This window comes from Geotrypetes seraphini, chromosome 2 (assembly GCF_902459505.1).
Source record: "Geotrypetes seraphini chromosome 2, aGeoSer1.1, whole genome shotgun sequence".
In the NCBI taxonomy this organism is placed as follows: domain Eukaryota; kingdom Metazoa; phylum Chordata; class Amphibia; order Gymnophiona; family Dermophiidae; genus Geotrypetes; species Geotrypetes seraphini.
In genome coordinates this window covers 528,845,684-528,872,001 of record NC_047085.1, presented here as the reverse complement: position 1 = coordinate 528,872,001, position 26,318 = coordinate 528,845,684, and the positions used below count along the sequence as shown (strand labels likewise).

At 43.7% G+C, this 26,318-nt stretch overlaps 1 protein-coding gene across 4 annotated transcripts in view; it reads left to right on the top strand.

Moving 5' to 3' along the window:
• Positions 1-26,318, top strand: part of SMARCD3 (SWI/SNF related, matrix associated, actin dependent regulator of chromatin, subfamily d, member 3) — a 212,371-nt gene that overhangs the window by 136,247 nt on the left and 49,806 nt on the right. For 3 of the 4 annotated variants that reach the window (XM_033932758.1, XM_033932755.1, XM_033932756.1), the window contains exons 7-10: positions 11,754-11,855; positions 15,516-15,677; positions 20,128-20,225; positions 20,828-20,963. In XM_033932758.1, coding sequence (XP_033788649.1) covers positions 11,754-11,855; positions 15,516-15,677; positions 20,128-20,225; positions 20,828-20,963 — 498 coding nt within the window. The remainder of the gene's footprint in view (positions 1-11,753; positions 11,856-15,515; positions 15,678-20,127; positions 20,226-20,827; positions 20,964-26,318) is intronic. The other variant, XM_033932759.1, reaches the window with a different exon arrangement.

Genomic DNA, 26,318 nt, shown 5'->3' with positions numbered 1-26,318 from the left:
GGGGCCACCGCATGAGCGGACTGCTGGGCGCGATGGACCACTGGTCTGACCCAGCAGCGGCAGTTCTTATGTTCTCTCAGACAATGCCACAGAGGTGGTTTACATCAGTCGTCAGGGGAGACATGAGTCGTCTGGTGGCACAGAAGGCTTCTCTGCTCATAGCTTGGGCAGAAACTCATCTTCTGGACATCTTGGCTTCCCACATTGTGGAAGTAGAAAATGTCCAGGCAGACTTCCTCAGTTGTCATGTGCTGGATCCCAGCGATTGGTATCTCGGTCCTGCAGCCTTCAAGTTGATTGTGCAGGCTTGGGGTCAGCTGGTCATGGACCTAATAGCTATGAGTGTCAACGCCAAAGTGCCACGGTTCTTCAATCGGTGCAGAGATTTTCAGGCCGAGGGGTTGGATGCTTTGGTGCAGCCTTGGCCGACAGACAGCCTACTGTATGTTTTTCCCCCATTGCCAATGGTGGGCAGAGTCCTACTGCGCGTTGCTCGTCACCTCAGCCACGTGATCCTGGTGGCTGCGGACTGGCCCAGGCGCCTGTGGTACGCAGATCTGGTTTGTCTTCTCGTGGCAGATCCTCTTCTGCCCTTCTCTCCTGACCTTAGAAACATATAAACAGACGGCAGATAAGGGCCACGGCCCATCCAATCTGCCCACCCCAATAACCCTCTCCTACCTTTCTCTGTGAAGAGATCCCACGTGACGATCCCATTTTGTCTTAAAATCAGGCACGCTGCTGGCCTCAATTACCTGTAGTGGAAGACTATTCCAGCGATCAACCACCCTTTCGGTGAAGAAGTATTTCCTGGTGTCACCATGCAGTTTCCCACCCCTGATTTTCCACGGATGCCCTCTTGTTGCCGTGGGACCTTTGAAAAAGAAGATATCCTCTTCCACCTCGATATGGCCCGTGAGATATATGAACGTCTCGATCATGTCTCCCCTCTCTCTGCGTTCCTCAAGTGAGTATAGCTGCAATTTATCCAGCCGTTCCTCATACGGGAGATCCTTGAGTCCCGAGACCATACGGGTGGCCATTCACTGGACCGACTCAAGTCTCAGCACATCTTTGCGGTAATGCGGCCTCCAGAATTGTACACAGTATTCCAGATGGGGTCTCACCATGGATCTATACAATGGCATAATGACTTCGGGCTTACAGCTGACGAAACTCCTATGATTTGTCTAGCCTTAGATCAGCGGTCTCAAACACGTGGGCCGCATGCGGCCCCCCAGGGACTATTTTGCGGCCCGCGATCTGTCCTTGCCTAAAGCAGGGGTCCCCAATCTGCTTCCCTTCCCACTGCCCTTCCCCAAGCCACCGCAATCAGGGAACAGGCCAGCGCCCGAGGTCTTAGCTCTCCCTGCATATTTTCCCCAGCTTGGAGCCGACCAATTCTCGCCACCTGATGTCAATTCTAATGTCGGGGAGGAAGTTCCGGGCCAGCCAATCGCTGCCTGGCTGGCCCGGAAGTTCCTCCCCGACGTTAGAATTGACGACGTGTGGCGTGAATTGGTTGGCCCCGCGTTGGGGAAGATAAGCAGGGAGTGTTAAGACCTCGGCACTGGCCTGTTCCCCGATTGTGGCGGTGGCGGCCTGTTCCCCGATTGTGGCGGTGGCAGCTTTTTCTCCGATTGCGGCAATGGCGGCTTGTTACCTGATTGCGGCAGTGGCAGCCTGTTCCCCAATGGTGGTGGCTTGGGGGAGGGCAGGGAGAAGTAAAGAAATAAAGGGGGGACAGAGAGATAGAAAGAAAGAAGGGAAACGGGACACAGACAGAAAGGGGCATGGAGAGAGGAAGGGCGGGCATGGAGAAAGAAAAAAAGAAAGAAAGAAAGGGGGCACGGAGAGAGAGAGAAAGACAGACATATAGAAAGAATGGGGGCATGGATAGAGAGAGAAAGAAAGAAGGGAGCAGGGTGAAAGAAATAAAAAGTTGGGGGAGGGAAGGAGACAGATGCCAGACCAGGGGAAAGGAAGGAAGGAGGGAGGGAGAGAAAGAAAGAAAAGAGATGCCAGACCATGGAAATAGGACGGAAGAAGAGAGAGATAGGAAGGGAAGGTAAGACATGTAAACGTAGATTTTGAAAAGAAAGCAGAAAAATTGAACATTAAGTTAATGCCAAAGATGGATGAAAGTGAAGACGGAGAGAAAAACTGTCAAAGGACAAGAAGGCCCTGGAAACATAGTTGAAAGCACAGAAAAATAGTCACAAGACAACAAAGGTAGGGAAAATGATTTTATTTTCAATATAGTGATTGAAATGTGCCAGTTTTGAGAAAGAAAAGATATTAAACTTTAAATATGAGGGCTGCAGAAAAAAATAGAGTACTTGGAGGACCGCAGAAAAAATAGTTAATGTCTTATTAAAGAAATGACAATTTTGCATGAGGTAAAACTCTTTATAGATTATATATCTTTCCTTTTAACTGTTAAAGGAAAGTTTTATAAACTATAAAGAGTTTTACCTCATGCAAAATTGTCATTTCTTTAATAAGACATTAACTATTTTTTCTGCGGCCCTCCAAGTACCTACAAATCCAAAATGTGGCCCCGCAAAGGGTTTGAGTTTGAGACCACTGGTTTAGATGAAGCTTTCTCCACTTGCTTGGCAGTCTTCATGTCCTCACTGATGATCACCCCTAAGTCTTGTTCTACTACAGTCCTTGCTAGGATCTCACCATTAAGGGTGTAAGTCTTGCATGGATTTTGGCTGCCAAGGTGCATGACTTTACATTTTTTGGCATTGAAATTTAGTTGCCAGGTCCTGGACCAGCGCTCCAGTAGGAGTAGGTCATGCACCATACTGTCGTGCATTGAGTTTTCATCAGGCACTGTGCTTTTGTCTGTTGTGTTCTTGCCTACTACATTGCATAGTTTGGCGTCATCGGCGAATAGCGTTATTTTACCTCGAAGCCCCTCAGCCAAGTCCCTTATGAAGATGTTGAACAGGATCAGGCCCAAGACCGAGCCTTGCGGCACTCCACTGATCACCTCCATCATTTCGGAAGGAGTGCCGTTCACCACCACCCTCTGAAGCCTACCTCCAAGCCAGTCCCCAACCCATGCTGTCAATGTGTCTCCCAATCCTATAGAACTCATCTTGCTCAACAACCTGCGGTGTGGTACGCTATCGAATGCTTTGCTGAAGTCCAAGTATACGATGTCCAGGGACTCCCCAACATCCAGCTTCCCTGTCATCCAGTCAAAGAAGCTGATTAGGTTGGATTGGCAGGACCTCCCCTTTGTAAATCCATGTTGACGGGGATCTCGTAGATTCTCCTCGTTCAGAATTGTATCCAATTGGCGTTTGATTAGAGTTTCCATTAGCTTGCTCACTATTGATGTGAGACTCACCAGTCTGTAGTTCGCAGCCTCCGTCCTGCATCCTTTTTTGTGGAGTGGAATGACATTAGCCGTTTTCCAGTCCAACGGGATCTACCTGTACTAAGGGAGAGATTGAAGAGCGCAGATAGCGGTTCCACCAGGATGTCACCTAACTCCCTAAGTACCCTGGGGTGTAGGTTGTCTGGCCCCATCGCTTTGTTAACCTTGAGTTTAGACAGCTCATAGTAGACAGTGCTGGGCGTAAACTCGAAATTACGAAACGGGTCTACCGAGCTATCCCTTGTCTGCAGCTGAGGGCCGGATCCCGGTGCCTCACAGGTGAAGACTGAGCAGAAGTATTCATTTAAAAGTTTAGCTTTTTCGGATTCTACATAGTTCCCGTCTGGTTTCTTAAGGCGTATTATCCTGCCTGTGTTTCTGTTTCTGTCACTAATATACCTGAAGAAGGATTTATCGCCCTTCTTGATGTTCTTCGCTAGATTCTCCTCCATTCGGAACTTGGCCTCTCTGACTGCTGTTTTGACGGCTCTTGACTTGACCAGATAGTCTTCTCTAGAGTCCTGCTTCCCTGATTGTTTGTAAGAAATGAACGCTCTTGTCTTCTCTTTTATGAGGTCTGAGATCTCCGCAGAGAACCACTGTGGCTTATTGTTTCTTCGCTGTTTACTTACTGGTTTTATATAGCGGTTGGTTGCTTCTTGTATGGTAGCTTTCAGAGTTGACCACATTACTTCTACATTATCTGTTTCTGCTCGGTTTTGCAGCACCTGATGGATGAAATCCCCCATGCCCTCAAAGTTGGTGTCCTTGAAGCTGAGGACCTTGGTTAATGTGTTAGATTTGGCGAAACCTTTCCTGAGATTGAACCAGTCCCACCGAGACCTCTGTGATACTTTCTCCGTTGGTAAGTATCAGGTCCAGTATTGCCTGATCCTTGTTGACTCCAATACCAGTTGCCTGAGTCTTGCTCCCTGAATAGAGTTTAATAGCCTCCTGCTGCTGCTGGTCGCAGAGGAAAGTGTGGTCCAATCCACATCAGGCATATTGAAGTTACCTAACAATACTGTGTCCCCATGCAAGAACAAAACTACACGACGGCCTCCTAGCCACTCAAGCCGCAAGACTGGACAACCAGATCTCCAACCTTCTGATGACCACCCCAGACTATAAGACATTCAGAAAAGAAATAAAAACCACACTTTTCAAGAAATTCCTGAAACAGCAATAACAACACGACCTCTAAATGCTCTTAAGATCTACAACTTACCTCTCTAGATAATCATTGTAATTCTGTCCTTTTTAAATTAACCTTTTGTAATCCGCCTTGAACCGCAAGGTAATGGCGGAATAGAAACCCCTAATGTAATGTAATGTAATGTAATGTAATGTAATATTCTCTATATCTCCGATTAATTCCATATCCAGGTCATCCTGTTGTCTTGGGGTCCCATTCCAATGTTTGATCCAGGTCCCTTTTGTCTTACAGCTTGGCTCTTGAAAGGGAACGCCTAAGTAAGAAAGGTTATTCAGATAAGGTGATCTCCACCCTTAGGTTCTTGGAGATTATGTGCGAGTTTGGCATATCTTTGAGGAGTGGTGTTCTGTGCATGGTGTGGTTCCCCTTCATGCCTCTTTGCTTTACATCTTAGAGTTCTTGCAGGATGGCCTGGAGAGGGGCCTTGCCTGGTCCACCCTCCGGGTTCCGCTTGCTTGCGACTTTGTCTACATTTCGCGGTTTGTTGCATTGTTGGCATTTGGCCTCTTCTCCAGATGTGATTTGCTTTCTGCGGGTGACTAAATTGCTTCGTCCTCCGGTGCGGCCTTCGGTTCCAGCCTGGGATTTTAACGTGGTACCTTCTGTGCTAGTGCGCCCTTTTTGTGAGCCTCTGGGCTCCTGTACGTTGAAGGACTTTACTCTTAAGGCGGTCTTCCTGGTGGCCATTACTTCTGCAAGACGAGTTTCCAAGCTGCAGGCTTTCTAATGTAGGCCTCCCTTCCTGAAGTTCTCTAGGGAGCGGGTTGTGCTTCGGCCGGTTCCTTCGATCTCACCCTTTCTTGTGAATCAGTCTGTGGTCCTTCCGGTCTTGGGTAGTTGGGAGGGCTCTTCAGAGCAGAGGCAGTTGCACAAGTTGGATGTCTTGTTGGGTCCTTCACTCTTATGTTCAGCGGACCCAGGAGTTCCGAAAATCGGATCATCTTTTGGTCCTCTTAGCAGGTCCTCGTAAGGGGGACTGTGCTTCTAAGGCTACCATTGCGTGATGGATCAAGGAGGCAAACGCTTCTGTGTATCTTCTTCAGAAGAAGCCTGTTCTGCGGCATTGACGTTGATACATAAACCGGGGAAAGATCCAGAGAGTTGTGCGGCGTATTGCCCAATTTCGTTACTTAATACCGATTATAAAATTTTCACTAAAATATTAGCGGTGAGATTACAAGCTTATATGCCTAAATTGGTGCATTGTGATCAAGCGGGTTTTATTGTGCAGCGTCAAACGTTTGATAATATTAAGTTGGCTTTGCATTTGATGTGGCATGCTCGTTCTGTTGGGTACCCGGTGGTTGTCTTATCGCTTGACACAGAGAAGGCTTTGATCGGGTGGGTTGGCTTTTTCTTTTTAAGGTGTTTGAGTTTATGGGTTTTGGTCAGCAGTACTCGCAGTGGCTTCGCCTTCTTTATGATCATCCCCTCTCTTGTTTGAAAATTAATGGAGTGCTTCAACCGGCGATAGAGTTAGAGAGAGGGACTAGACAGGGCTGTGCGTTGTCGCCTTTATTGTTTGCTCTCTCCATGGAGCCGTTGGCTTGTTGGGTACAATTACATCCTGCTATTGAGGGTATTGCAGTGGGCTCCCATGTTTATAAAATTTTGTTGTATGCTGATGACATCTTACTTTTATTACGACATCCGGAGAGTTCTTTGCCTGTGGTTTTAGGAGTTTTGGATAACTTTGGTCACCTCTCTGGCTTTAAAGTAAATATGACAAAATCTGAGTTATTAAATGTCACTATCGGATTTTCAAGTGCGTGGTTTGCAATCTCGGTTTGAGTTTGCTTGGGCGCCTCATTTTATTCGGTACTTGGGAGTTAATTTGACGGCGGATTATCGTCAGTTATATGTAGCGAATTATCCTGCTCGATTACATCAGCTTTTTGAAGATTTGGAAAGATGGGAGGGTATTTCTTTGAGTTGGATGGGACGTATTGCTGCTCTTAAAATGATGCTTTTGCCTAAATTTTTATATCTTTTTATGGCTTTGCCTATTGTGATTCCTGAGGATTTTTTTAGAAGGTTATCTCGTAAAGTTTTTGATTTGATTTGGCGAAAGAGGCCGCCGCGCGTGCGCCGTAGTGTATTGTATCGAGCCAAATTGCAGGGGGGGTATGGGAGTCCCTAATTTTCAGTTGTATTATCATGCGGCGTTGTTACAAGAGATTCTTATTTGGGTGTCTTTTGATGACAAACCCTGGGTACGGGTTGAGCAATATTTTTTGCCTCGGATTTCGTTATGGAAATTACCCTGGGTGCCGTTGGAGCGTTTGCGATCTGCGCTTCGGACTCCCAATCCCTTTTTGCGTACGATTGTTACTCTTTGGTATAAACTTAGGAAGAAGATGTTTCCAGAGCGGTGTTTTTTTGCTCAGATTGCTCTATCGGTTTTGCCAGGTTTTTCAGCAGTGCGAGAGGGGGTGATCACGAAGCATTGGGTTCATTTGGGTTTACGGTTTTGGGGACAGATTTGGGATGATATGCAATTTGTTGCTTTTGAAGAGTTGCAAACTGAGTATGATTTGGAGGCGAGAGACTCTTTTTTATATACTAGATTACGATCTTTTCTTTTGAAAGAAGCGTTTTGGGAGATTTCGTTGGGTGCTACACGGCTGGAGTTCGGGTCCTGGGGGGGTATTGAGAGTTTATCAGGCTTTATTATATAGAGAGGATCCATGGGATCCTTATCGAGTGGAGTGGGAGTGTGTGCTTCTTCAGGGTAGGAGGTCCCTTAATTGGGAGGTGGTATATAGGAGTCTCTTTACTCCGACTTTATCTACTAACTATGTAGAGAATGGGTATAAGATTTATTATATGTGGTATTTGACCCCGGTTTGGTTATTTCGGATACTGGGGAGGGGTACAGAGGCTTGTTGGAGAAATTGTGGGGAGCGAGGGGATTTTTGGCATATTTGGTGGGGTTGTCCCTTGGTTAAAGATTTTTGGCATTTGGTGGGTAGTTTATTAGTGCGTATTTTGCAGAAGCATTGTGTGGTGTGAATTGAATGTTGTTTATTGAATGTGGGAGTGCCTGGTTTCTTGAAGTATGAGTGGAAGTTTGCTGCTTGTGTGTTTACGACTGCTCGATTGGCGTTAGTTTCTTTTTGGAGATCTCCGAATATACCTGAGATGGGTGATTTGTGTCGTTGGTTGGATTACCTTCAGCTGATGTCTAAATTAACAGCTTTATGACACAATACTATTAATATTTATTCTAAGATTTGGGATCCTTATTTACATTGGAGAGCACAGTAATTTCTGTTAGTTGTTTTGCTATTGCTATCCCTTTATTCATTTATTCTTTTGTTTACATTGAAACATAGAAATAGACAGCAGATAAGGGCCACGGTCCATCTAGTCTGCCCACCCCAATGACCCTCCCCTACCTTTCTCTGTGAATAGATCCCACATGTCTATCCCATTTGGCCTTAAAATCAGGCACGCTGCTGGCCTCAATCACCTGAAGTGGAAGACTATTCCAGCGATCAACCACCCTTTCAGTGAAAAAGAATTTCCTGGTGTCCCCGTGCAGTTTCCCGCCCCTGATTTTCCACGGATGCCCTCTTGTTGCTGCGGGACCCTTGAAAAAGAAGATATCTTCTTCCACCTCGATGCGGCCCGTGAGATACTTGAATGTCTCGATCATGTCACCCCTCTCTCTGCGTTCCTCGAGTGAGTACAGCTGCAACTTATCCAGTTGTTCCTCATACGGGAGATCCTTGAGTCCCGAGACCATCCGGGTGGCCATTTTTCTAGACCGACTCCAGTCTCAGCACATCCTTACAGTACTGCGGCCTCCAGAATTGCACACAGTATTCCAGGTGGGGCCTCACCATGGATCATTGTATACAATGACATAATGACACAATGACACAATGACCATTGTATACAATGACATAATGACTTCAGGCTTACGGCTGACGAAACTCCTGCGTATGCAACCTAGGATTTGCCTTGCCTTGGATGAAGCTTGCTCCACTTGATTGGCAGTCTTCATGTTCTCACTGACGATCACCCCTAAGTCTCGTTCTGCTTCAGTTCTTGTTAGGATCTCGCCATTAAGGGTGTAAGTCTTGCATAGATTTTGGCTGCCCAGGTGCATGACTTTGCATTTTTTGGCATTGAAGCTGAGTTGCCAGGACCTAGACCAGCGCTCCAGTAGGAGTAGGTCGTGCATCATGTTGTCGGACATTGAATTTATGTCTGTTGTGCTTTTGCCCATTACATTGCTTAGTTTGGCGTCATCGGCGAATAATGTTATTTTACCTCGCAGCCCTTCTGCCAAGTCTCTTATAAAGATGTTTAATAGGATCGGGCCCAATACCGAGCCCTGCGGCAGTCCACTGATTACCTCCATCATTTTGGAGGGGGTGCCGTTCACCACTACCCTCTGAAGCCTACATCCAAGCCAGTTCCCAACCCATTTCGTCAATGTGTCGCCCAATCCTATAGAACTCATCTTGCTCAGCAACCTGCGGTGTGGTACGCTATCGAATACCTTACTGAAGTCCAGGTATTCGATGTCCAGGGACTCCCCAACATCCAGCTTCCTCGTCACCCATTCAAAGAAGCTGATCAGGTTGGATTGGCAGGATCTCCCCTTAGTAAATCCATGTTGATGGGGATCCCGTAGATTCTCCTCATTCAGGATCGTATCCAATTGGCGTTTGATTAGAGTTTCCATTAGTTTGCACACTATTGATGTGAGACTCACCGGTCTGTAGTTTGCTGTCTCCATCTTGGAGCCTTTCTTGTGGAGTGGAATGACGTTAGCCGTCTTCTAGTCCAATGGGACGTTACCCGTACTAAGGGAGAGATTTTTTTTTTTAATTTTTTTTTTTTTATTAGGATTTTATATACCGCCTATCAAGGTTATCTAAGCGGTTTTTACAATCAGGTACTCAAGCATTTTACCTCTCTGTCCCGGTGGGCTCACAATCTATCTAACGTGCCTGGGGCTATGGAGGATTAAGTGACTTGCCCAGGGTCACAGGAGCAGCGCGGGGTTTGAACCCACAACCCCAGGGTGCTGAGGCTGTAGATCCAACCACTGCGCCACACACTCCTCATATTGAAGAGCGTGGATAGTAGTTCTGCCAAGACATCACACAACTCCCTGAGCACCCTGGGGTGTAGGTTGTCAGGCCCTATTGCCTTATTAACCTTAAGCTTTGACAGCTCGCAGTAGACACCGCTGGGTTTAAACTCGAAATTACTAAACGGGTCATCCGCGTCAACCCTTGTCTGTAGCTGAGGGCTGAGTCCTGGCGCCTCGCAGGTGAAGACTGAGCAGAAGTATTCATTTAACAGTTGGGCTTTTTCCGAGTCCGCTCCTACATAGTCTCCGTCTGGTTTCCTAAGACGTACTATACCGCCTGAGTTTCTGTTTCTTTCACTGATATACCTGAAGAAGGATTTATCTCCTTTCTGGAAGTTCTTCGCTAGAGACTCCTCCATGCGGAATTTGGCCTCCCTAACTGCTGTTTTGACGGCTTTTGACTTGGCCAGATAGACTTCCCTAGAGTCCTGTTTCCCTGATTGTTTGTAAGAGATGAATGCTTTTTTCTTCTCCTTCATGAGGTCCGAAATCTCCACAGAGAACCACTGTGGCTTATTGTTCCTTCGCCGTTTACTTACTGATTTAACATAGCGGTTTGTTGCTTCTTGTATGGTGGCTTTCAAAGTCGACCACATTTCTTCCACGTTATCGGTTTCTGCTTGGCTTTGTAGCGCCTGGTGAACGAAGTCTCCCATTTCTTTGAAGTTTGTGTCCTTGAATTTGAGGACATTGGTCAGTGTGGTAGATTTAGTGAAACCTTTCCTGAGATTGAACCATACCATGTTGTGGTCACTGGAGGCCAATGTGTCGCCCACCGAGACCTCTGTGACACTTTCTCCATTGGTAAGTATTAGGTCCAGTATTGCCTGATCCCTTGTTGGTTCCAACACCAGTTGCCTGAGTCTTGCTCCCTTCGTAGAGTTTAATAGCTGGGTGGGATGGGTTGGTTGGGATAGTTGGGGGGATTTAACTTTGAAAATATGATGTTTGCTTTTGTCTGTTGTTTTTTGTTGGCAATAAAATTTATTTGGAAAAAAAAGAAGAAGCCTGTTCTGGAATTTCTCAGAGTTTATGCCACTCGGGGACAGGCAGCTTCTTGGGTGGAGTCTTCTCTTGTACCTCCGGTGGATATCTGTAAAGCTGTAGTTTGATCTTCTCTCCATTCTTTTGTGCGACATTACCGTGTGGACATTCAGGCACGTCGGGACACGGTGTTTGGTGAGCATGTTCTTGTGGCGGCCCTTCGGTGGTCCCACCCATGATGGGTACTGCTTTGTTACGTTCCATCAGTTTCTGTGCCAGTCTGGAGGGACGATAAAGAAGGAGAAATTAGGTTCTTACCTGCTAATTTTCTTTCTTTTAGTTCCTCCAGATCAGCACAAACCCCGCCCTGTCATTTTTTATTCAGAGTTTTGTGTGAAGAGTACGGTTTTTTTTTCTGCAGTGTCTTTTTGTTTTGGTGTGTTAGGGGAGATTAAAAGAACAGCGGCATTCAGTTCGTCTGGCGTAGCTTGCGAACTGTGGGACATTTTTGAAGGTTCTTATTCCATTCAATATCCAACAGTATTTCTCTATTTTAGTTACAGTTCTTCTTTTGGGAGTGTTGCTGTAGTAATTCTCAGTTCTTAGTTCTGCTTGGCTATTTGTCAAATTGATTGTATTTGGGACTGCACAGCCAAATTATACTACAGCCAAAAGTTTGTGTCTCAGTCTCCACCTTCTGGTCATGGTGAGCTATTATCCATCAGTTTCTGCGCCGGTCTGGAGGGACTAAAAGAAAGAAAATTAGCAGGTAAGAACCTAGTTTCTCCTTTTTTGAGGCTGCTTTTAACTCCTAACTCAAACTCACTTTAAAGTACCCACAGCTATCTTGTCATTCCCTTTGTAGCTCCCTAACCCAACTGTCCGTCTGATTATATTGTAAGCTCTATCGAGCAGAGATTGTCTCTTCATGGTTAATGTAATATACAGTGCTATGGAAATGATAATTAGTCATTTTAGTAGGTCAGTGTATTGCATCCAAAGAAAAAGCTTATCCAAACTGAAAGTCAATTTTCTCTGTTCTTTGACAGTGGCATCGTACACCCACTACACAGGAAACGGATGGGTTTCAGGTGAAGCGGCCAGGAGATGTCAGTGTGAGATGCACACTGCTTCTCATGCTGGATTACCAGGTCAGTGCAATGTTTTTCACTTTCTGTGAATGAGCTTTCAGCTCCTGAGCATGTCTGTGAGAGAGAAAGGAAGACAGCAAAACTGCAGGATGTCTCTTAGAGGAGGAGACAGTGAGACTGCAGGCTGTCTGTGAGAGAAGGAAGACAGCGAGACTGCAGGCTGTCTTTGAGAGAAGGAATCCCTAATAAAGGTCTCTAAAGGCTGCAGTATATACTTAAAAGATATAAAATAAAACAGCAATGCCAATAAGGGTGAGCAGGACACGTCACATTAACCACCAAAAGGCTCCCCTTTGTTTTAAATACTCAAAACCAACAGAATATAATAACTAGTTTTTTAGCCCGTTACATTAACGGGTGCTAGAATAGATGTGTAAACTTAGGCATTTCTTTCTTTCTGCCTTTCTTTCTCTCTCCCTGCCCCCTTTCTTTTTTTCTTTCCTTCTGTCTCCCTGCCCCCTTTCTTACTGTCTGTCTTTCTTTTTGTTTCTCTCCCTGGCCCCCTGTTTGTCTTTCTTTCTTTCTGTCTCTCTTCCTGCCCGCTGTCTGTCTGTGTTTCTTTCTTTCTGTCTGTCTCCCCTGTCCAGCAGTACCCCATTCACCCCAATCCAGAAGTAGCCCTTCTCCCTTCCTTTTACCTCCCTCCCTGTCCAGCAGCACCCCTTCCCTGTTCCCCCTGTCCAGCAGTAGCCCTTCTCCCTTCCTTTTACCTCCCCCCCTGTCCAGAAGTTCCCCTTTTCCCTTCTCTGTTCCCTGTCCAGCATCCGCTTGGCCGGGCAGCCTCGGGGCTTTTGCTAGGCCGGCCCGACTTGCATTATCAAAGTGGGCTGGCTTAGCAAATGCCCCACGGTTGCTTGATGAAACCACGCTGCCGCTGCTGGCCAGAAGTGAGAAGAGGCGTCCTGGCAGCGTAGTCAGAAGGCAGAAAGTCAGCCAGCGTCAGAGATCGGGGCAGGAAATCAAATGAGGCAGGCACTGCGCTTGGGTGGCACAGAAGCATGGATCACGGCGCAAGGAGATTGAAGTGCGCATGCTCGCTAAGGGTTTTATTATAGTGGATAAGTGAAGACGTATCCTCTGTGTGACTAGTCAAGCATGAGGGGCAATGAAACTCACCGTTCCAGTGCTAGTTAGAAGGCTCAAAAGGTGAGGCATTAGTCTCACCTGAGCCCGCACATCGTCATAGGATATGCCCTGTGTGCTAATAGTGTAGCTGTGCAATAGAGCAATTTAAATTTAGAAGTGTACAAAAATAATAATCACGGGAGCAATTTAGTGGTTAAATAACAAGATGCTTTCAAAGCCCCCTCCGTAAAGTGATTGAAAAAATGAACAAGCACTTAGCTGAATCATATGGGAGATTCCAGCACTACAGCCTTGTAGATAACTGAGGTTGCTTACGGCAATCAGAATCCTCATAGCAGGTTGGACCAAGCTGGTTTCAGGGCAAAAAAAAGCCCTTTCTGCAAGAACCGACGCTGTCCACAGCACCACAGTCAGCTGCCTGACACGAAAAGGAGGGATGACAGAAGAAGGGCGGGAACGTGCTGCGGAGGTCGACGGCAGCTTGCTTAGGATTGTTACAGCACCGGCGATCCTCTGCAGGTGAGACCGGGAGTAGAGGTCTGCACAGGAACGGGGATCGCGGGAATCCCCCCTAACCCACAGGACTCCCACGGGGATGGAAGGCTTCGTCCATATAATATAATGGACACGTCAGCCTTAGTAAAAGAGAGGGTTTATAAGTTAATTACCTGAACAGAAAACAAAAAAAGGGTTCCATCAAAGAGATTCCACAAGGAAAACAGCAGCGCAAACACAAAAGAAACTGTGGAATTGATGATCCTGTCAGAAGTAATTGCTGCTTTATATGGGGACGGGCGGGGATGGAGATAATTCCTTGCGGGGATGGGTGGGGACAGAGAGGATCCTGGCGGGGATGGATGGGATTTCTGTCCCCACGCAACTCTAACCGGGAGGGAGGGAAGGAAGGACAGAAGGCCAAATCATGGGCCACATCTGATTATCCTGCGGGCCAAATTTGACTCGTGAGCCTGAGTTGGACACCCCTGTCCTAGATGGAAGGCAAGAGAGCGATGTTGGAGACATCACTTCCAGGGGGCGGTGCTTCAGGTTCCGAACCTCCACGCTAGTTCCAATGCTGCTGTCTCTCTGCTGATGACAAAGTTAGTAGGGACAGTCCCTGCGCTACTGTCTCTCTCTAGGTGGGAGCGAGGCAGTTCCAGCGCTGCTGTCTCTCTCTAGGTGGGAGCGAGGCAGTTCCAGCACTGCTGTCTCTCTCTAGATGAGAGCGGGGCAGTTCCAGCATTGCTGTCTCTCTCTAAATGAGAATGGGGTACTTCCAGCGCTGCTGTCTCTCTCTAGATGGGAGTGGGGCAGTTCCAGCGCTGCTGTCTCTCTCTAGATGGGAGTGGGGCAGTTCCAGCGCTGCTGTCTCTCTCTAGATGAGAGTGGGGCAGTTCCAGCACTGCTGTCTCTCTAAATGAGAATGGGGCACTTCCAGCACTGCTGTCGCTCTCTAGATGGGAGTGGGGCAGTTCCAGCGCTGCTGTCTCTCTCTAGATGGGAGTGGGGCAGTTCCAGCGCTGCTGTCTCTCTCTAGATGAGAGTGGGGCAGTTCCAGCACTGCTGTCTCTCTAAATGAGAATGGGGCACTTCCAGCACTGCTGTCGCTCTCTAGATGGGAGTGGGGCAGTTCCAGCGCTGCTGTCTCTCTCTAGATGGGAGTGGGGCAGTTCCAGCGCTGCTGTCTCTCTCTAGATGAGAGTGGGGCAGTTCCAGCACTGCTGTCTCTCGCTAAAGGAGAATGGGGCACATCCAGCACTGCTGTCTCTCTCTAGATGAGAGCGGGGCAGTTCCAGCACTGCTGTCTCTCTCTAAATGAGAATGGGGCACTTCCAGCACCGCTGTCTCTCTCTAAATGGGAGTGGGGCAGTTCCAGCACTGCTGTCTCTCTCTAGATGGGAGTGGGGCAGTTCCAGCACTGCTGTCTCTCTCTAAATGAGAATGGGGCACTTCCAGCACTGCTATCTTTCTCTAGATGGGAGCGGGGCAGTTCCAGCACTGCTGTCTCTCTCTAGATGGGAGTGGGGCAGTTCCAGCACTACTGTCTCTCTCTAGGTGGGAGCGAGGCAGTTCCAGCGCTGCTGTCTTTCTCTAGATGAGAGTTGTGCAGTTCCAGCACTGCTGTCTTTCTCTAGATGAGAGTGGGGCAGTTCCAGCACTGCTGTCTCTCTCTAAAGGAGAATGGGGCACTTCCAGCACTGCTGTCTCTCTCTAGATGAGAGCGGGGCAGTTCCAGCACTGCTGTCTCTCTCTAAATGAGAATGGGGCACTTCCAGCACTGCTGTCTCTCTCTAGATGGGAGCGGGGCAGTTCCAGCACTGCTGTCTCTCTCTAGATGGGAGTGGGGCAGTTCCAGCACTGCTGTCTCTCTCTAGATGGGAGCGGGGCAGTTCCAGCACTGCTGTCTCTCTCTAGATGAGAGCGGGGCAGTTCCAGCACTGCTCATGTCTGTCTGCTCTGTTTGTCTATATCTCACAGGTAGTTTCACTGGAAGAGTCTCTCGAGGTGCTGCCTCTTTCGAGAGCTGGCTCTGTGACCTGCACTCTGTCCCCGACCTCTTATTCTCTGTTTCAGCCTCCACAGTTTAAACTGGACCCCCGTCTGGCTCGCCTGCTGGGAATTCACACACAGACTCGCTCTTCCATAATCCAGGCTTTGTGGCAGTATATTAAAAGCAACAAACTTCAGGACCCACATGACAAGGAGTTTATCAACTCGGACAAATACTTCCAACAGGTAAGATTTGCCTCTAGGGACAGCTGCCCTCACCACTACCCATTCTGCTGCAAGCTGTTTTTCGAGCCCATCTCAGGTTTTCTTCCTGCAGGTCTCGGACATCAACTGTCTTGGTTACACTCCCCACACGTCTCTGTTGTTTGTCTAAAGAAAAAACCCCAAATAATAGTGGGGAAATTGATATCAAAGTATATCTTACAAAAAGTTCTCCAAATAAAAGTAAAGGTTGTGGATTGATTCAATATGCGTGAGCAGAGCTTTATCAGTGGAAGGAAAGGGGCTGGGGAGGCCTCTCACTTCACCTGAAATCCATCTGGGGTGTAATGCAGGATCAGTTTAGACAGGCTTTCCCTGGATGTAAGACATTGAAACATATATGGCATTTACATGAGGTTGCAATGGATGGAAACTCTCACTGTTCACTCACTCTCTTGACCCTTGGTGGGGTCCGAGCAGAGCAAAAGACAGCCGCACATGTCTGTGCCTGAAACAGAATATTCCAGTTCTGGCACTTTTGTTTTTGCTCAGACACATGCACAGTTCTGTTTTCTAACGTCGAAAGCGTCAGCCATACCTTTTACACTGTCTCGGACCTGGTGAAATCTTTCTTGCAGTGAGTGTTTACTTCTTTGCATTGTGGAGGAATTCTTAATGGTCTCATCTCCATTCATTTGAATACAGTATGCATGAGAGAACTGCCCCAGTGAACCTCTGTTAACCTCATGTGTCTGCATACAGTAGCTTCTCCACCAGCTTCCGGATTATTCCGCGATCCTTTCCAGACCCTCAATGTCATCACCCGCTGTTCCCTTCCTTTTCATGAGCTCCCACCAAAATTCCTGTTAAATGATGCCAGGGCCACTTTCATCCATCATTGAAAGCTGCCAGATAGACCAACCACAGGATCACAGTACAGTAAATCAGTTAGCCCAGGACAAGCAGGCAGCATATTCTCACACGTGGGTGACATCCTCCACGGAGCCCCAGTATGGATAGCTTTAAAAGTGCATCGCCATTTTAAGAACTTAAGAACGTTTGCAAACTGCCCGCACTGCACAATTACAAGTGCTCACGGCTCCTCAGTTCTTAGTTTTCCATGGAGCTAAGAAGTCGTGGGTTTTTTGTTAACATCGTTCAAATTTTTGTTTTTGCCTTCCCGCCAACATGTATTTTTAATTTGTGTTTTATCTGCGTATTTAATTTGAATTTAAAAAACCAAACCAAACTAAAAACAGCCGAAGACATTTTTTCCCTGCTAAGCTAACTGATTTCATAAGAACCTAAGAATCGCCATTCTGGGACAGACAGAAGGTCCATCAAGCCCAGTATCCTGATTCCAACAGTGGCCAACCCAGGTTCCAAGTACCTAGCTAGATCCCAAGGAGCAAAACAGATTCTATGCAGCTTATCCTCTAAAACTAAACACAGAGAAAACAAAAGTCTTTTTGGCAAGCCCCAACAACAAAATAACGAAAACATCGTTAAAAATAAACGTCCATGAATATCCAATCTCCAAAACCATAAAAATACTGGGCATCACTTAACCATGACTGACCACACAAACCTACTGGTGAAGAAATGCTTTTACACGCTGTGGAAGCTAAGAACTATTAAAAAATACTTTGACACAACATCATTCAGATTACTGGCGCAGTCGCTGATCCTATCTACCCTAGATTACTGCAACATCGCCTACCTGGGCATCCCAAAAAAAACCAGTACAAAAATTAAGATTAGTGCAAAACACTGCAGTTCGCTTGATCTTCGGACTGAGAAAAAAAGACCACATTAGCCCCTATTACAAGAAATTACACTGGCTACCTGTGGAGGCGCGAATACTGTTCAAATTTGCTTGTATCTGCTTCAAGCAAGTCTGGGGCCTAGCACCTTCCTACCTGCAAACACACTTCACTCTACACAACCCCACACGTACAACCAGAAACAAAAACATCTTTGCATACCCAAAGATCACAGGCTGCAAATACAAATCCTTCCTAGACAGAATCTTCATGTTCCAAGCAAACAGAAAGCAATCCTGGCTGGGAAACCACATAAATAAAGCCAGACAGACCTACAACACATTCCGAAAATCAATTAAAACCGTTCTATTTGACAAATTCCTTGCTTAATCAGATGACCTCTCTCAGGTATTCTTTTCCCCTTATAACCCCAATGTATTATGTAACATCTTTCTTCTCTCATGTATTCTTTCCCCATGTTTCTCCAATTTATTATGTAACATCCTTGCATTTTGTAATTCGCTGATTGTCCAGCCATCTTTCTATGTGAACTGCCTAGAAGTCACTTTGACTATGGCGGTATAGAAAAATAAAGTTATTATGATTATTATCCTAGGAATAAGCAGTGGATTTCCCCAAACCATCTCAATAATAACCTATGGACTTCTCTTTTAGGAAATTATCCAATCCTTTTTTTTAAACCCTGCTAAGCTAACTGATTTCATAAGAAGAACTGCCAAATTGGGACTGAGCAAAGGTCTATCAAGCCCAGTATCCTGTTTCCAACAGTGGCCAACCCAGGTTCCAAGAACCTAGCTAGATCCCAAGTAGCAAAACAGATTCTATGCAGCTTATCCTAGGAATAAGTAGTGGATTTTCCCAAGTCATCTCAATAATAGCCTATGGATTTCCCTTTTAGGAAATTATCCAAACCTTTCTTAAACCCCGCAAAGCTAACTGATTTTACCACATTCTCTGGCAACGAATTCCAGAGTCCAGAGTTTAATTACATGTTGGCTGAAGAAATATTTTCTCTGGTTTGTTTTAAATCTACTTAGTAGCTTCATCGCATGCTCCCTAGTCCTAGTATTTTTAGAAAGAGTAAACAAGTGATTCACATCTACCCTTTCCACTCCACTCATTATTTTTTAGATCTCTATCATATCACCCCTGAGCCTTCTCTTCTCCAAGCTGAAGAGCCCTAGCCGCTTTAGCCTTTCCTCATAGGGAACTTGTCCCATCCTTTTTATCACCTTTCGCTGTACCATTTCTAATTCCACTATATCTTTTTTGAGGTATGGCGACCAGAAGTGCACATATCCATGGAAAGCTTACTGTATTCAATTTTTCACACATTCCTCCTCAGGGGTTCAGATCCAGGTGGATTTTGAGGCATGTTTGATAAAATAATGTGTAGTTTCACATAGTCACTGAGGACTAATTATTGGTGGACACAATCTATTTCTAAATTCATGTTAGGACATCTAGGCCCTGATTATATAAAGGGTGCCTAAGTCCTGTCTAATGCTGAGCGGGACTTAGGCCTCCAAACTATAATAATAACTTTATTCTTCTATACCGCCAACAATCAAATGACTTCTAGGCAGTTTACACAGAAGAGAAACTGGTCAATCAGCGAAGTACAAAGTATTGAGAATAGAAGTACAGCATGTTATCTAAAGAATAGGCTTCAGTTAAGAAATGAATTTATCAAATAGTGCAGTCTTAATCCCTTTTTGAAATGCGCTGTTCCGTTGATATAATTGCCCAACCAGGATTGTGGTTTATTTGCTTGGAATGCTAGCATCCTGTCCAAAAAAGACTTGTATTTACAGCCAATGATCCTGGGGTAGGTAAATAAATTGCAGTTCCTGGTTATCCTGGTAGGGTTTAATAGCACAAGATGAGGGGTCAGTCCCCAGACCAATTTAAAACAGATACAAGAGAACTTAAATATTACTCGTGCTTCTACTGGCAACCAGTGTAATAATTGATAATAGGGACTGACGTGATCATTTTTCCTCAGCCCAAATATCAGGCAGACAGTCGTATTTTGCACTATTCTCAGTTTTCTCAATAGTTTCTTTGGTGCTCCCAGATACACTATGTTGCAATAGTCCAGTATAGATAATACTAGTGCTTGCACTAATAGTCTAGGATGGAGGGTCAAAATAATTTTTGATAGTTTTTAATTTCCCTAGGGCAAAAAGCATTTTTTTACCACTAAATTTGTGTGTTCTACTAATGCTAGGTGGGAGTCTAAAGTGACTTGTAAAATTTTGATCGTTTTTGAAATTGGGTGAAACGGTGGCCCCGTCGGGTTTCACAAGGCAGTATTGCTGATTCACAACAAGATAAGTGCGTTTTGAAAGTTTTTGCACTATCTCTTTTCTATGAAATATAAAAAGTTTATAGAAAGTTTTAAAAATTAAAAAATTTTTCTTCATACCAGAAGGTAGAGCCAATGATTGAGATTTTTGATTGATCTGTCTTTTGAAGGCCCTAGTGGTCTAGTGACTTTTTCAGGGCAAAAGTATCTTGCGTTGCTCCTGCCCTCAGTGGCTGCATGTTCAAAATGGCAACTGTGACGTCCCAGCAGCACAGAGTGAGAACATGTTTTGTAACAACTATAGGTGATATTGAGCAGTGGGTGTAGAAGACATTTTGTAGTGGGTGCCGATGACCTTGTGATTCATCTCCCTTCCCTTTAGATCTTTGACTGCCCTCGTCTGAAGTTCTCCGAAATACCTCAACGGCTGACAAACCTCTTACTGCCGCCAGACCCCATCGTCATCAACCATGTCATAAGGTGAGAGAACGAAACTGGTCCATCTCCATCCTCTCCCCACCATAGCAAGTGCTTTTTCTCCCCAATCCTCTCTGTCTCCCCTTCATAAGGGCGTTCCATCCTCTCTAATTTGCTTATTACTCCTTTAGTTTCAAGAGTATTATTAGGTGTTTATATACTTTCTATCAAGGTTATCTAAGCAGTTTTACAATCAGGTACTCAAGCATTTTCCCTATCTGTCCCAGTGGGCTCAGAATCTATCTAACGTACCTGGGGCTATAGAGGACTGAGTGACTTGCCCAGGTTACTTGTCCTGGGTCTTATGTTCTGGCTGGGTGGGTAGATAGGGGGAACTTGAGTGGATGCAGTGGATGGGTGGGAATGCCAGTGAATAAATATAAGAGAATGGGTAGAGGGCCTAGTTGGAATTGAGCATGTAGGTGGTAGATATCCTGTCCAATTGAGGGGCAGGAGTTCTGCTAGATGTAGGTATCTTGGTCATAGATGGTAGCGGAGTAATTCTCTATGTAGGCTCCTGTGGAGGGGGGAGATATATGGCTGGGGTTAAACATATGTCACATGCTATTTTGAATCATTTATTTCTGCTGTGTATATTTCCATAGCGTTGACCCCAATGATCAGAAGAAGACGGCCTGCTACGATATTGACGTGGAAGTTGAAGATCCTTTAAAAGGTCAGATGAGCAGTTTTCTCCTTTCGACTGCGAATCAGCAAGAGATCACAGCCCTGGACAACAAGGTACAGTTGTCCATAGACATCCTTGCCATAGTGTCACGGAGCAGTGTTGGACTGGTGGGATCTTACATGTTATCCCTGAATATCATATCTGTGCAGGGACACAACTCAGACACAGGAAGTGGGTGGGAGAATGAATATGTTACTGAAAAGGAGATATGCAGGGATTAAGAGGAAGGGTGGAGGAAGTGGGGATGGGATGTTAGAAATTAAAAGCTGATTTTGGGGCACAAAGGAAGCAATAGAGGGATCTTAGCATCTTACGAAGAGGAGATAGGCGATGGCGAAAACTAGAAGGATGCTAGGGTGCATAAGGAGAGGTATTGATGCCCCTGTATAAGACTCTAGTGAGACCTCATTTAGAAAATATATATATATATATATATTTTTTTTTTTTTTTTTAAATCTTTATTCATTTTCAAATCAAACAATAAGTGCATAAAAATATATCATAAAAATAATTTCAATATAGCACTGTAATTATCTAACATATGAACTATAATAATGTAAAATTCCCACCCTCTCCCCTACATCCCATGCTCAAGTTAAAGTAGAATATGCAATATTATACAACAATATTATAACATCTCATATTTAATTACATCCCAAATCCACCCTTCCCCCTTGAGTGTGCTAGATAAAACTAAGAAAGAAAAGAAAAGGAACAGAAAGGAACGATGTCTATTCATCACAATATTTTTCCAATGGCCTCCATATCTTTGTAAAGTTATTATATGTTCCTTTTTGTACTGCTATTGCTCTTTCCATCTTAAAAATATGGCACAACGAATTCCACCAGAATGTAGAATTAAGATTATTATGATTTTTCCAATTGTTGGTAATATGTTGAATGGCTACCCCTGTCATAACTAATAAGTTTGTTGTTATGTGATGAAATTTGACTCTTTTTCCTCATAGCCATTCCAAATAAAACAGTATCATATGAGATCGCAACATGGTTTTCCAATAAAGAATTTACTTGATTCCAAATTGAATCCCAAAATGACTTAATGAAGGGACAATAATAAAGTAGATAGTCTAATGTCCCTGGTTCCAGATTACAATGCCAGCATTTATTAGACTTGGAACTATCCAACTTTTGTAATCTAACAGGGGTCCAAAACACTCTATGCAACAAAAAGAACCAAGTTTGTCTCATAGATGCTGACACTGTACATCTCATCCTCCAAGGCCAAATTCGTGGCCATTGAGATGCAGAAATCTGATACTTAATCTCAATGCTCCAAATGTCTCTAAGACCACACTTTGGTTTTTTATTCAAGTATCCAGATAATAATTTATACCACAATGTGGCTTGATGTCCTAGGAAGTCTGCTTAGAAGCACAGGAACTCCAGACTATATTGAGTATCTAAATTTTTCCATTCAGGGAACCCCACCTGAATAGCCTGCTTCAACTGCAACCACTTAAAACTTTGTGATTTATTAAGACCAAATCTGTATTGCAGTTGTGAAAAGTCAAGCAGTTTACCATCTGAAATAACATCATTCAGAGTTCGAATGCCTGCAATAATCCAGTTCTTCCAAAGGACTTGGGCTCCACCGATTTTAATCTTGGAGTAAATCAGAAATTTAACTCGGTGGCTAACAATAAGGATTCTAATACAATATCAAATAGCAAAGGAGATAAAGGACAACCTTGTCTAACTCCCCTTTGCAATTGAAAACACTCACTCAACATATTATTAATATTTAATCTTGCAACAGGGAAGCTATACAATGTTTTAATCATTTGTATGAATCCAGAGCCTATACCAAACCAATCTAAAGCTTGATACATAAATCTCTATTCAACGCTATCAAAAGCTTTCTCTGCATCTAGCAAAACAGCAAAACCCGGGTCATCCAAGTTTTGGGATAAATTTAACATATGGAATGCTAATCTAGAGTTATTAGAGGAATGTCTTTTAGCTACGAAACCAGTCTGGTGCATATCTATAATATGAGGGAGAGCCTTAGCCAATCGCAAAGCCAAAATTTTAGCCAAAAGTTTACCATCCACATTTATTAAAGAAATAGGCCTGTAGTTCGAAACCAAAGTGGGATCTCTATTTGGTTTAGACAAAACAATTATTACTGATTCAGCCATAGTACCTTTAATATAACCATTAATAAGTTGTGACTGATATAAATTTAATAAATGAGGTGAAAGGACATTTTGAAATGATTTATAGAATTCTACCATAAAACCATCACCACCTGGAGCGGATCCAACTCTTAAGAGATTTCAGCGCTGTTTCTAACTCTTTTAGAGATATAGGCTCATCTAAACTTCGTTTTATATGCTCAGGAACTTTTGGTCCAACAATTAAATTAAAAAAATCTAAACCATCCTTTTCCCTCTCTACATAAGGCTCAGAAGAATACAGGCCTTTATAAAAATTCAGAAACTGCTTTAATATTTGTCCAATCTGATTATTTATAATTCCTTTATCATCTTTTATTGCATTAATATTATTCCTTCTTTTCTTTGCTTTGAGATAATTTGCCAATAATCTTCCGCCTTATTAGAATTTCCATAATACATTGGGAAAAAAATCCTTCCTTTATCATTTTTGAAGCTAATTCATTTATTTACCTTTTGTCTTTAAAAGAGCTTGGAGTGTATCTTGTTCCCATTTATTTATCAATTTAGATTCTAATACTTTAATTTCTTTTTCTAAGTCTAAATATTGTTTTTTAAGTTGCTTCCTAATAAAAGCAGAATATGAAATAATAAAACCTCTCATAGTGGCCTTAAAGGCATCCCATAAATTTTCCCTGGATATATCCTCTGATAAATTGAAAAAATTCATTAATTTGTATTTTAAACTCTGTCAAAAATTTGTCATCCACAAGCAATGCATTATCAAATCTCCATAGAGGTCTACTATTCTCTGGTTGATCTAATTGTAATTGAATCCATATTCCTGCATGATCTGATATAATAATTGGATCAATAGAAGCTTTGATCACATGTTGAACTTTATGAGTTGGAATAAAAATATAATCAATTCTTGAAAACGATTTATGAACCTGCGAACAAAATGAAAATTCCTGATCCTTAAAATGAAGAATACACCAAATATCTTTTAAATCACATGATTGAACCAGATTATCTAATCCTAAAGATTTTATATTTTTACTTGGTTTTTTATCCATTAAAGGATCCATCACAGCATTGAAATCCCCAGCCATTATTAAATTAGAAATAGCCAGTGGTAATAACAATTTCTGTATAGTTTTAAAGAAGTCTTGTTGATTCGAATTAGGGGCATATATATTAAACAACGTCAGGGTATTATTTCCCAGACTCATATCTACGTGTACCCATCTACCATGTGGATCTGAGTTTACTAACTTAAAAGTGCCCATACATTTTTTATTGATGAGAATTGCTACCCCTGCGTTTTTACCTATAGCCGGAGCAAAAAAACAATTCTTCACCCACCCACCTTCTAGTTTCTGCGACTCAGCCATATTTAGGTGAGTCTCCTGCAAGTAATAAACAACAGCATTCTGTTTTTTTAAAAATGACAGTACTTTTTTCCTTTTAATCATATGATTAAGGCCATTGACGTTTATGGAGAAAACTTTAAAAGATATCATGATGAATAAACATATAATAAATAAATAAAATCAAGCAATCAATAAAAATTTTGCATCATAAACATAGACATCAACTTCCCTATTTCCAATTCTAAAAACTGAAAGCATTCCCCTTCTAGCACACTCATTAATCCCTGTAATACCCCACCCCTTCTGCAAACCTAAAGATTTAATGATCTTTATCATTACCATCCCTAAACAACCTAGAAACCCAACCCTTTTCCCTCCCAAGCCCCCCCCCCAATATAATGACTTCCTAAGAACACACATTGGAATAGTAACCCCAAGTCTCCCCCCCCCCCCCGGGCAACTCTCACTCATTCACATATATCTTTTCATTAAAAAATTAAATAAAACTTTACTCATCTAACACATTAAGTTAAAATATTAACCTAAATCAATATTTCACAGTCATAAAACTTAAATTTTTCCTTTCTTTTAAAATTATTAATTAATTGATACCTCTGTAAACAAAATAATAATATATATCATACTCATAGAACTAAATTTTACTTTCTTATTAAAATTCTTCAGTAATTGATATATTTGTAAATAAATATTAGTTAATAACATATTAATATCAATATATATTTTTACCATTTCTAAAATAATATTTTATACTCCTAGAAATTATCATTCTTATCCATATGCACACAATAAAATTTCTTCCCAATACTTCCCATAAAATATCATAAGGTATATTATTCAACTCTATATTCAGTTTTATATTATATTCAATTTCATTCTACCACCACATCATGTAAAACAACGCATTTCTAAAAAGGTCTAACAGTATCCCAATCTCTTAATCATACCCTATATATATATTACTTGACACAGACAAAGTACCAATACTAAAACAATGTCTTATGCAATACATTTCACATTCATATAAAATCTAGACAATCCTGCTCTATTTCCCCAACAATATAATTCATATGTTGCCTTTAGAAAGCTCCTTTAGATCCTGAAACTCTAACACAATCTCAAACAGCATTAAAGAAATTATTAAGAATCATCCCAAAAAGCACAGTTACTTACCGTAACAGGTGTTATCCAGGGACAGCAGGCATATATTCTCACATGTGGGTGACGTCATCTACAGAGCCCCGATGCGGAAGCATTTTCAAGCAAACTTGATTGAAGATTTAAGTTTGCTCTGCTGCTCCACGCATGCGTGCCTTCCTGCTCCACTAGGGGGCTCATCCCCTCGTGGTCTCCAGTTCACTTAACTAGCAAAGAAGCCAACCTCGGGGAGGTGGGCGGGTTGTGAGAATATATGCCTGCTGTCCCTGGATAACACCTGTTACGGTAAGTAACTGTGCTTTATCCCAGGACAAGCAGGCATGATATTCTCACATGTGGGTGACCTCCAAGCTAACTGAAAAGGGATGGAGGGAAGTTGGCAATTTAAGCAAATAGATTTTGCAAAACCGATTGGCCGAATCGGCCATCGCTCCTGGACAGTGAGTCCAGACAGTAGTGGGAGGTGAAAGTATGAACCGAAGACCACGTGGCAGCCTTGCAGATTTCCTCGATAGGTGTGGACCTGAGGAACGCTACGGAGGCTGCCATCGCTCGGACCTTGTGTCCCGTTACTCGACCATGCAGCGCGAGACCAGCCTGAGCGTAGCAGAAGGAGATGCAATCGGCCAACCAGTTGGACAAGGTGCGCTTGGAAACTGGGTGACCTAACTGGTTTGGGTCGAAGGACAAAAACAATTGTGGGACTTTCCGGTGTGGCTGAGTG